At 24.5% G+C, this 11529-nt stretch overlaps 3 protein-coding genes across 3 annotated transcripts; 2 read left to right on the forward strand and 1 right to left on the reverse strand.

Moving 5' to 3' along the window:
• Positions 1 to 3589: 3589 nt before the first annotated feature.
• On the forward strand, positions 3590 to 7937 carry Phum_PHUM415190 (armc3, putative; the record flags this gene model as incomplete). Its single annotated transcript, XM_002428972.1, has 14 exons — positions 3590 to 3766; positions 4013 to 4240; positions 4337 to 4498; positions 4593 to 4733; positions 4812 to 5099; positions 5214 to 5373; positions 5448 to 5722; positions 5801 to 5943; positions 6184 to 6284; positions 6370 to 6582; positions 6721 to 6961; positions 7038 to 7185; positions 7265 to 7447; positions 7650 to 7937. 14 exons carry the CDS (start codon positions 3590 to 3592, stop codon positions 7935 to 7937), a joined length of 2748 nt encoding a protein of 915 aa, XP_002429017.1.
• Positions 7938 to 8239: 302 nt separating this feature from the next.
• Phum_PHUM415200 (phosphatidylethanolamine-binding protein, putative) lies at positions 8240 to 9207 on the forward strand (the record flags this gene model as incomplete). Its single annotated transcript, XM_002428973.1, has 3 exons — positions 8240 to 8443; positions 8698 to 8892; positions 8980 to 9207. 3 exons carry the CDS (start codon positions 8240 to 8242, stop codon positions 9205 to 9207), a joined length of 627 nt encoding a protein of 208 aa, XP_002429018.1.
• A 641-nt stretch (positions 9208 to 9848) lies between these two features.
• Positions 9849 to 11289, reverse strand: Phum_PHUM415210 (uncharacterized protein; the record flags this gene model as incomplete). Its single annotated transcript, XM_002428974.1, has 4 exons — positions 9849 to 9953; positions 10061 to 10555; positions 10688 to 11070; positions 11151 to 11289. 4 exons carry the CDS (start codon positions 11287 to 11289, stop codon positions 9849 to 9851), a joined length of 1122 nt encoding a protein of 373 aa, XP_002429019.1.
• Positions 11290 to 11529: the final 240 nt, after the last annotated feature.

Genomic DNA, 11529 nt, shown 5'->3' on the forward strand with positions numbered 1-11529 from the left:
TTTTTTTCAAAACTTTTTTTTTTTTGTTTACGTTTTCTCTCTTTTATTTTATTCTTCCAGATGTAGGAAAAAGAAAAGAAAAGTTAAGTATATAGTTTTAGTTTTTAATTGTTTAAAAAAAAGCAGAAACGGAAGTATGTTAATAAAACATAGAAGGTTGGAAAAGAAAAAATTTTTTTTTTTTTGTTATTTTACGACGTTTCATTTATCACCACGAAAAAGTAAAAAAAAAAAAAAAAGTTTTGAAACTTTATTAAATGTTTTTTTTTTTTTGTTTCGAAAATGAAAAAGTTTTTATTTAATACTAACTTAAATTATTATATAAGTAATAAATAATAAATAAAACGTGTTAAAACGTACATTATTTAAAAAAAAAAAGAAGGTAATTTAAACCCTCGTAATAATAATAATAATAATAAAACATTTCGCAAAAAAAAAAAAAAAATCAAAACTGATTAAAAAAAATTGTTTATTTATATATTAATATTACTTTTTTAAATAAAAAAATAAAAAAATTATTTATTACTCTCCTTCTTCTTTTTTTGTTATTAAAATCAATTTTGAAAAACAAATAATAAAATAAAATTCAATTTTCCATGTTTTTCTTTTTTTCTCCATAATTTTCAACCTGATTTAGAAAAAAAAAAAAAATGTCGACGACGACGACGACGATGGAAAAAATTACAATAAAAAAATTTTCATGTTATTTATTTATTTTTACGGTGAAACTTTTTGATATTGAAACAAAAAAAAATTTATTTTTATTTCCAGACTTCTGGAAAAATATGTAAAATAACAAATAATCAATTCAAAACAATTCTAATAATAATAATAATAAAATTACATCGTAACGATTTTAATTTAAAAAAAAAAAATTCCTCGCTGTTAATATACGTCGTTTGAAATTTATCATCATCATCATCATCATCATTATCATCATTATCATCATCGTGTATGTATATATTTAGAACCCTCCGGTATATATATATTAAAAACGAAAAAAAAAAATTTATATATATATTGAAAAATCAATTTTTATTATATTCAAACCTGACGAAGCGTATCATTCACATACATATATTTTTAAATCTTTTTATTTATTCTTTTTTTATAAATTGATTTAAAAATAAAAAAAAAAATTTAATCGTCACGCACACGCACCTACTCACGCATCTACACACGAACACACGCACCTACACACCTTATTTTACCTTTTTTAAAAGAAAATCCAAGGTAAAAATTAAAATCAAATAATGAAAAATAATTATTAGATTTTTTTTTTTTTTTAAAGCGTCGATCGTTATAAATTCCGTTTGTCGTTTGTCGTTGTCGTTGTTGTGTTTGTTGTTTGTCTGATTTTTTTTATTTTAAATAATGAATCAAACGAAAGTAATAAAAAAAATTCGTCGAGTTAAAAAAATTATCGATAAACAAAAACAATAATAATGATTTATTATTACGGTTGAAAAAAAAAAATAAACGTTATTTATTTTACATCGTAAAAACTGTAACGAAATCATTATTATTATTATTATTATTATTATTATTATTATTATTATTATTAAATACAATGACGATTCGATGATTGGGGGGGGGGGAAGAAATCGCGTGTTTTGCTGTTTGTATTTAAAATTAATTAATTTGAATTATATGTAATCGTCTTAAAAATCGAGAAGTAAAAATAGTATGTGAAACTTTAAATAATAATAATAATAATAATAATAATAATAATAATAATAATAATAATAATAATAATAATAAACCCGTGGTTTAAAAAAAAAAAAAAGTTTCCCGTAGGAAAAATCAGGAGAGAGAAAAAAAAATTGCGGAAGGGGAGGAAGGAAGGAAGGGGAAAACAAAACAAGTAGAATTAAAAACGTGAAAAAAAAATAATAGAAAAAAAAATTCTTTTTTTCGGAGTCGTTAAAAAAATATTATTATTATTATTATTATTATTATTATTACTAAGGTGAAAGGTAAAAGTGCGAAAAATATATATTATCCTACCTTTTATAATATATATATATATAGGGAAGCCCGGGAGCTTTGGCTAAAACGCGAACGCGTTGCAATTTTTATCCTTTTGTCGTATAAACGTTCGCAGCACGGGCGAGCGCCGTACATATTAAACACAATTTCGATTTGGCGAACGGTTTTCTTTCTCTCTCTCTCTCTCTCTCTCTCTTTTTTTTTTTTTCTTTTTCCCCGTCTGCAGACGCAAGCGTTTTGCAAACGTTTTATCTGTGAGAAACCGTCGAAATGTTTTTTTTTTTTTTTTTTTTTTTTACATTGAAAATTTCAAGTTTTCAAAAACGGTATATCGATTTCGAAAATATCTAAATTTAATTTAACGCGTACGAAATAATTTTTTTTTAAATTGTAATTTTTTTTTTACATAATTATTATTATTCTCGAAATTAAACAAAATAATAATAATAATAATATTATTTCAACTGTAATAATTATTTACTGTCAAGACCAGTAGAAAGAACTTTGTAGAAAATTTTTCTATTAAACGTAACTTTTTATTAAATTTTCACCTTTCCTTTTTTTTTCTTTCTCTCTCTTTCTTTTTCTTCCATAAAATGTAAAAAAATTAAAATTAAATTTTCATTTATTTATCACCTTAAAAATTTTATCGCGACAAATTAAGATACTTATATTAAAAAAAAAAAAAAATTATGAGAATAATAAAATCAAGCCCAAAAAAAAAAAATTTTTTTTTTTAGACGTGAATCTATTATTATTATTATTATTATTATTATTATTATTATTATTATTATTATTTAAATTATAATTAATTTAAAAATTGTTTTTTTTTCTTCATCAAAATCAATTCATGAATTTGATTTATCCGAAATGAAACAATGTAAAAAAAAAAAAAAAAACGAAAATTTTATTGACGTGAATAATAAAATAAACGATAAAAATGACGTAAACAAACGGACGACATTCATTCTCAACGTTCGATGTTTACAATGATTAATATTAATTATATTGATAACATTGTTGCCAACTTAAAATCATCTCAATCGCGATTTATATAATTTTCGTCTTGTTGCCTCAATTATAAATAAATGTATTTATCCGTTAAATTTTATATGTACATATATGCATTTAATTTTTGACTTAATTAAAGTAGAATGAACGCGTCGTCAACAATTAATTACGTTCGTTACGATTTGAAAAAATTTATAAAAACGCATAAATGTATGTTTTAGTTAATTTAACACATTATATATATATATATACAATATTATTATTAGAAATTTTTTAAACAAAAAAGCTTAACAGGGTAATGTAAAAAATTGTTTTTTACATTTTAAAAATGAAATTAACATTTTTAAACGAAGCCATCTTTTTTTTTTTTTTTTAATCAGTTAAACAAAAAATTTAATTATTTTGTTTTCTAGCAGACAAAAAAAAATTATTTAAATTTTTTATAATTACAATTTTAAAAATTATTATTTTTTTTTAAATGTCATAGAGTAATTATTATTTACCTGTCGTAATTCCAATGATGATGATGATGATGAAAGATAATAATAATTATGTGAAATTAAAAAAATAATGGATAAATATAAATAAAATGGCTGGAAAGAAAAAAGAAGGACTTAAAGGTTTAAAAACTACAACAGGAGGAATAAGGAGAGATGATCGTACAACATCTCAAAAATGGGTTTTTCAACCAATAACAATTGATGCTAAAAATGTTGTTACTGTTATTTACATGTTACAAAGCCCTGAAAATGAAGTTGTATTGAAAGTAAATATTTTATTGATTTAGTTATATATATATAAAATAAATCATGATGATTTTATCAAAACAAATCCATCAAATTTAAAAAAAAAGAAAAAATACATATATATTTATGTATCTTTAGTTTATGACAAGCTTTTTGACATTTATTTGTTTTGATAAAAATAATATGAGTCATACTCCACCATGTTTAAAATAATTCCTTAATAAAAAACGAAAAAATAAATAAATTTTTTTATTATTATCTTACAGGCTGTTGCATCACTTGAAGTTTTTGCTGAAAAAGATATTGAAAACCTTCGTTTGTTAACATCACAAAAAATCTCAACATATTTACTACCACTTCTTAAATCCCCTGATAACATAATAAAACGTTTTACACAAAAATTAATAGGTATACTATGCAGTTTGCCTGAATTTAGAGAACAATTACTTAAAGAAGAAAATGTACTTGAAATGTTTGTTAATATTTTAGACAAGGTATATATAAAACTTTTCAAATATGTAATTAAATAAACAAATGTAAATAAAGATGAGAGTTAGAAAACTTTTTAAAACTTTTTTATTTCAAAACAGGAAACGGATGTTGTAATGCATGAATTTTCATCGTTAACGTTGGCTGAATTAAGTAGCGAATGCGAAGCAGCCTACAACTTACTTAAAGTTCCAAATTGCGTACAAATTTTATTTTCTCGTGTAACATCCTTAGATCCAGACGTTGAAAAAAATACTTTAGATGTAATTTAAATTTTATAACAATTCATCGCGAACAAATTTATTTATTTATTTTTTATTCGAATAACTATCATAAATAAACTTTAATTTGATTCAGGTAATGAATCACCTTTTAAATGACGTTTACGGAGTTGATGTTTTCATTGAATCTCCAGGTTTTGATATAAACAGTTTAATATTCCTAACGGGATCGAGTTATCCTGTAATACAAAGTTTAGCAATTGAAATCCTTAAACAAGTAAGGAAAACTATAAATTTTATTTTTTTTTTTTTTTTACAATGAAAAAAATTTAGTAAAAATATTTAAAACTCACAGCTGACATCTTGGTGTAGAGATACGAGAACTTTGATTGCATTTCGAGATGCGTTAGGAGTCGAAACGTGTCTCGATATAATCGAAAATGATGCTTGGAACGATCTTCATCCATCGACTCTCGATCTTTTGATAAACGTTGTTGAAAATGCTGATTTTTGCGATTACGTACTTCAATCTGGTGCATTGGCAAGAATGATTAATCTTTTGGATACCATAGAAAGTGAATATCATTTGGAAAAAGCCATTGGAGTACTAAGTAAAATGTCACAAACTGAAAAGGGTCGAAAAGTGAGGAAAGATGTTATTTTTAAAACAATTAATTTTTCTTTTTTTATTGTCGCAAACGTGCACCATAAAATTGTAAATGAATTTAAAAAATATACAAATAATAAATTTTCACAGGCGTTACATAAAATTGGAATGGTCCCAAGATTTTGTGCATTTTTAAATACTAAAAATGAAAAAAAAGTTGAATATTCTTGTTTTGGTATTGCCAACATGGCTCAACACATTCCTGCTTTGGAAGATATCATAGAAGAAAATCCAATACCTTTATTATTAGGTAAAAATTATTTTAAATAAATAAATAAATAAATAAAAATTCAATTCAAATTAATTCTACATTTTTTTGTACAGATATTTTATTAAATTCTGAAAAACCATTGAGTTTAAGAAACATGGCTGCTTTTGCTCTTAGCACATTGGCAAGTGAGCATAAAAAAGGAGCAGCAGCATTATTGGCAAGCTCAAATTTCATGGATTTACCAAAAGCTCTCATACATGATAAAACCTGTTCTTTAGAACTTAAAAAAAATATCATACAAATATTTATTGGAATTTACGAAATTGAATCAATGAGATCAAAATTATTTAATGAATTTTTTATGGAAGCCATGTTGATTTGTATCAAGGTGTGATTAAAAAAACAATTTTAATAGAAATTTAATTTTTTTTTTAAATCGTTTTTTATTTTTTGAAAAAAAAAAAAGGGTGAAGATTCATCTCTCCAAGTCGATGCATTAGAATGTTTAACACTTTTTTTAGTGGATAGTAAAGCTCAAATATTATTCAACGAGTTAAATGGAGTACCGAGTATAATTGGTTGTTTAAAAAGCAAATTTGCATCGGTTAGGTACGAATTAAAAAAGGCAAAAAAAAAAAAAAATGGGGGAGACATCAAAGAAAAATTTAAATTATTTAATTATTATTTTAGAGAATGGGCAGGTCAATTAGTGGTTGTTGCTTCACAAAATAAAGACTTTGTTAAAGAATTTATTAAAAACGATGGTTTAAATTGGTGAGAATAATAATAATTTTTTATTTAAATTTTTCCTTTTCGACTATTAATTAAAAATCGAAAATTTTATTTTAGCTTGATCGAACAAAGAAAAACAAGATATTCAATGCCGAGTTGGAATTCGGCCATAGAATCTATATTTTCAGCTTATTTACCCGCTAAATTTGCGTATACAGGTATGAGTGTTGATGACGTCATAATGTATATTATTCGTAACGATGTTAATTCGATATTAAAAAAAAAAAAAAAATATGTTTTCAGGCCGATTAGATTTTCAAGACATTACGGAAGATGGATTTTACACGGCGGAAAGATCAACGTGGAAATTTGTTTTATTAGATGAATATTTTCAAAATTTTTATTGTCCGGTAACTCCCCTATATGTGGCAAATTTTGAAATGCCAATTAATCAAAATGTAGGTGAAGGTAGCGAAACGGAATACAGCAGCATCAAATCAGATCAACAACCAACAAGTAATTTCAAAATGGACAATTAAATGAAATCAATTTAAACAGTCTGTTTTTCTAAAAATGCATGCAAATGTATTGTAAAACAAAAAAATGAAAAAGTTTTTAATATATTATTAGTTCGTAGTATTGTGTTATTTTTAGGCAATGTCGAAAACGAAAACAAAGATTTATCTAAATACATGAAAGGAGCTGGACGTAATTCTGGAGAAAATTTTAATTTGACGGGTTCATTGATAACATACGATTCAGTAGATTACGAAGATCGTAAAACATCTCATTCATGGATCAGCGATAATTTTGGTCACGTTTATCCGGATCCCTATCTCAGCGAATATTTAGAATGTTTAAAAAAAAAATTAGCCAAAGAAGAAGCTAATTTAGGGTGGGTGTTAGGGTGGGTGGGGTACGAAATATAATCACTAAAATCAATTTTAAAATATTTTTTTGCTTGTTTTAAGGGATGTTAATTGGTTTTGCATACACCCTCAATTAATACAAAAAAGAGTTCAAACGATTGCACAATTGGTTGCAACGGAAATGGCTGGATTAGAACCGGATGCACTTTCAATACCACAATATAAAGAAAAATATTTAAGTGAAATTAAGGTTAATAATATTATTATTTTATGCGGATTTTCTTTCTAAAAAAATTAATTAATTTTTTTTTTTTTTTTTTTTTTAATAGTGTCAGTTGGGAACGACAATTATACCTTTGGGATTAATCCGAGTTGGAAGTTATTTCGAAAGAGCCATTTTATTTAAACTTCTCTCTGATAGAATTGGATTCCCTTGTGCCATTGTTAGAGGACAACACGGAAGAGCTTGGATAGAAATAGCATTGCCTGCTTTAAACGTTGAAGAAAATGAAGTAAAGTTTTAAATGATTCGTTAAATATGTATAATCCATCATGGCCGCCACACTTCCTTTAAATCTAAAAAAAAAAAAAAAAAAAAAATCATTTTAGTTGGCAAAAATTTACGATTTTTTTTTTTTGTATATTTTGGCAACAACAAATACAAAGAAATTTTTATTTTTATTTATTGTATTACTATTTATTTTTTTTTTGAAGGAAGAAATTTGCGAAGAAGGTACTTCATCGTCAAAAAGTAAAACAGGTAGCAAAACATCAGGTTTAAAATGTTCTCCAAGCGTGGAAACCAAATCGAGCAATTCAACAATCGGAGATGAAAATTTTTGGTTTTCAAAACTCAAAACTGAATGTTTTAAAGCTTTTCCAACGTATTTTCTAAAATCAAATGCTATCGTCGATTTAATTTTCGAACCTGGAAAAATAATGAAAAAAAATTCATTAGAAGCTGATGATTATTGTGGGAAATTTTTATTCGATTGTAGTTAAATTACTAAAAAAAACGTTTTAAAAATAATTAATTCTATTCATTTTTAATGTTTGTAATTTAAAAAAAAAAAATTACCAAAGATAATTATTATTTTATGGTTTAAAAATATATTTTGTTGTATAATCGATATCAAGAGATTATAATTTATTAAATATTATGATTATTTTTACCTATTTTTAATTAAAAATAATTTTGGCGGGAAAAAATGATAATTTTTTCTAATTTTCAAATAATAAAAATCATAGAAAGTAAAAAATGACGTCACACGATTAAATTCTTACGGGATTTGAATCACGCCATTATGCGTTTTCTACTGCTCACCGGTGGAAAGCTTTTAAGAGGTTTTGCTGAGTGTCCAAAAAGAAGATTTTGTAACGTAGCAACCATGGAAAAATTCGAAATCGTTCCGGATGTCGTAAAAGTAGCTCCTGCTGAAGTTGCTGAAATTAAATACGGCAATTTAGCATTATCTTTGGGTAACGAATTGACTCCGACTCAAGTTAAGGTAAATTTACAATTTTATATTTTGACGCCATTAATTATCCAGTATGTGAAGCACGTGATCTTGGAAAAAAAAAAATTGATTAATTTATTTATATTATTATTTGTAATTTATCGCATTTATTTTTTAAACCTTGTTAAATAATTTGTTAAGAAAGAGCACTTATAGGTTAACCAATGTTTTTTTTCCCTAAGTTCTGATGTATGACATATGTAATAATCATAATAATAATAATCAGTATTTAAAATTATTTAAAGAATCCTCCATCTGTGCTTAAATGGAAAGCCGAAGAAGATTCTTTTTACACTTTATGTATGACTGATCCAGATGCTCCCAGCAGGAAAGATCCAAAATTCAGAGAATGGCATCATTGGCTGGTAGTTAACATTCCTGGTACTGATGTTAACAAAGGAGAAACTCTATCTGAATATGTTGGTTCAGGACCACCAAAAGTAATGATATGTTTTAATTTTTTGGTTTTTTTATCATAGTTCTTTTGATATTCTTTATCATTTATGATTGTGTATTGTTTTACACAGGGTACTGGCTTACATCGCTATGTATACTTAATTTACAAGCAAAATGGAAAAATTGAAACGAGTAAATTAAGAAAACTAACGAATAAAAGCGGAGATCACAGAGGAAAATTTTCCATTCAAAAATTTTCTGAAGAGCATAACTTAGGAAATCCAATTGCTGGAAACTTTTATCAAGCTCAATGGGATGATTATGTTCCCCATTTATATAAACAATTGGAAGGGAAATAAGGGGAATAATGAATCGAATCACATTTAAAATTTAATTTACAAACATAATAATCTCCATATCGATAAGTTTCTTGTTAATGTGCAACAAAATTAGTCATTTTATAGTTTTTAATAAATAAATAAATAAATGATAAAATTGCTAATTAGTAAATATTTATTTAAAAAAAAAAAAATTTTATTTTAATCAAATGATTTAATGAGTCAAAATAAATAATCATAAGAATTAGTAGAATTGATTAAGACTGAAAATGTGGCCGTGAAAATTTTTATAAATTTTTTTTTATATTCAAATGAAATAAATTTGTAATTGAAATTATTGACTATTTAAATGCTTTAAAGCAATGCAAAATTTCCTATCATTTTAATCTTTTAATATAATTTGTATTATCTTTATTTAGCATATGATCAATCATGAGAAATTAAAATAAAAGTTATTATAATCAAGGTCGAGAAAATTTAAGCAACTGAAAGGGGAAGCCATTAAAAAACAATCCTTGATTATTATTTTATTTTATTATATTATTATTATATTTATATTATATTGATGTCATTAATTAATTCAATCACATACTCTGTTTTATATTATTAATTTATTCGATCATATCCTCTGAAAAAAAAAACATTTAAAAAAATTGTTCGTTTTAACTGTCTATCAAATATTCCATTATTTGTTCTTTCATGGAATCCTTATTTTTTTGTTCAATGGCTCTTTGAATGAATTCTTTTGGTATGCTTTCAAAATTATTCTGAAAAGTAAATAATATTTATAATACTTTAGTATAATTAAATTAAAGTAATAATTGCAATAATAAATAATAAACTTTTGGCAAAAACTAATTTAAAAAAAACTGACCACATCATTTAATATAGCCGAACATCCATAGCAAAATAAATTTTTAAAATCTCCATTTTTATTATTTTCATTTTTATCAGAACAAGAACCGCAGCAATTATTCGATTTACAGTTTCCTAAATTTTCATTCACAATATTTCTGGAAAATTCTAATGATAAAAGAGCTGAACAATCACTTCCACAATTGTTCCTTATTTCACTATCACATAAATAACAAATAAATTTTTTTTTATTTTCAATTAAATTAATATCTAATTTTTCTCCAGTTCTAAATATTGTGTACACAGTCGATGAAAAGTCATTTTGTAAATTATTTATAAATTTTTCGGTTAGTTTTTGAATGCTGGCACTACTTTGAAGTCCTGTGGTAAAAGATGGCCTGTTTACAAAGTTATTTAAATTGTTAAATTTATTATAAAAAACTATTTCTTTCATAAGAAAATCTCTTAGCGGCCTGAGAATTTTGCAATCTGAAACTCGACTATCACAAAAACCCTGGAAAATATTTAAAAATTCAGATAAGGCATACAAAATTTTAAATGATAAAAAATGTAAATTATACATTAAAGTGTAGTAAAGGAGATAAAAATAAAATCATGATAAATTGCAAAACAATTAAAATCTTACTGTTTCAAATGAAGATTGATCCCCTCGTCCCAAAGAAAACGAAGTGAAAAGTTTCACAGCTAAATCATTTCCAACTTCAGAAGTTAAAATTTTATTGCATTTTAATTGATTGGCTGCTTTTAAAATTAATTTTTTTTTTAATAAATACAACAAATCTTCTTTAGATGTTATATTATTTACATTATTGAAAAATTTTAATAATTTTTCATCATCCTCATTTTTAATATCTAATGATGAGCTTAATTTAATATTATTATCACAGTTCAATACTTGGCTCAACGAGGCTACGAAAAATGGAAAATCGTAACCATCAACAATTTGTTTAATTTCATCAATTGTTTTTATTCTAATGTCAGGGTTCAAGTTTTCGAATAGAGCTCCCTCTAAAAAAAAAAAAAAAAATTTGTGTTTGTGCAATAAGTCTCTTATGAAAATAAAGTTTATTTAAAACTTGGTAACCTACCATCGATAAAAAACACAATAACTTTAAACAAAAATTTTTTATGATGTTTTTCTGACAAACCACTATATAACATATGTAACAGTGCCGTAGATGCTTGACTACCCGAATACGCCACTAAAACGTTATCATTAGGTTTCATTAATTTTGATTTTCCTAAAGCAGACCGAAATTTATGGGTGGACGTCAATAAAAAACAATCTTTGCAATAAGCATCCTTTTTACGTAAAAGTACGTAAGCTTTATTATCACATCCTCTGCATTTTTGAAGAGAACTAAAAAATAAATTTTCTTTTCAATTTTTTTTTTTTAAGTTTCACTTACCATTTTATTATAAAATTAAATAAATACCTCAGTGATAATTTTTCAAATGTAATAAAAT

The sequence above is a fragment of the Pediculus humanus genome, genomic scaffold, assembly GCF_000006295.1.
Source record: "Pediculus humanus corporis 1103172108183 genomic scaffold, whole genome shotgun sequence".
Lineage (NCBI taxonomy): Eukaryota > Metazoa > Arthropoda > Insecta > Psocodea > Pediculidae > Pediculus > Pediculus humanus.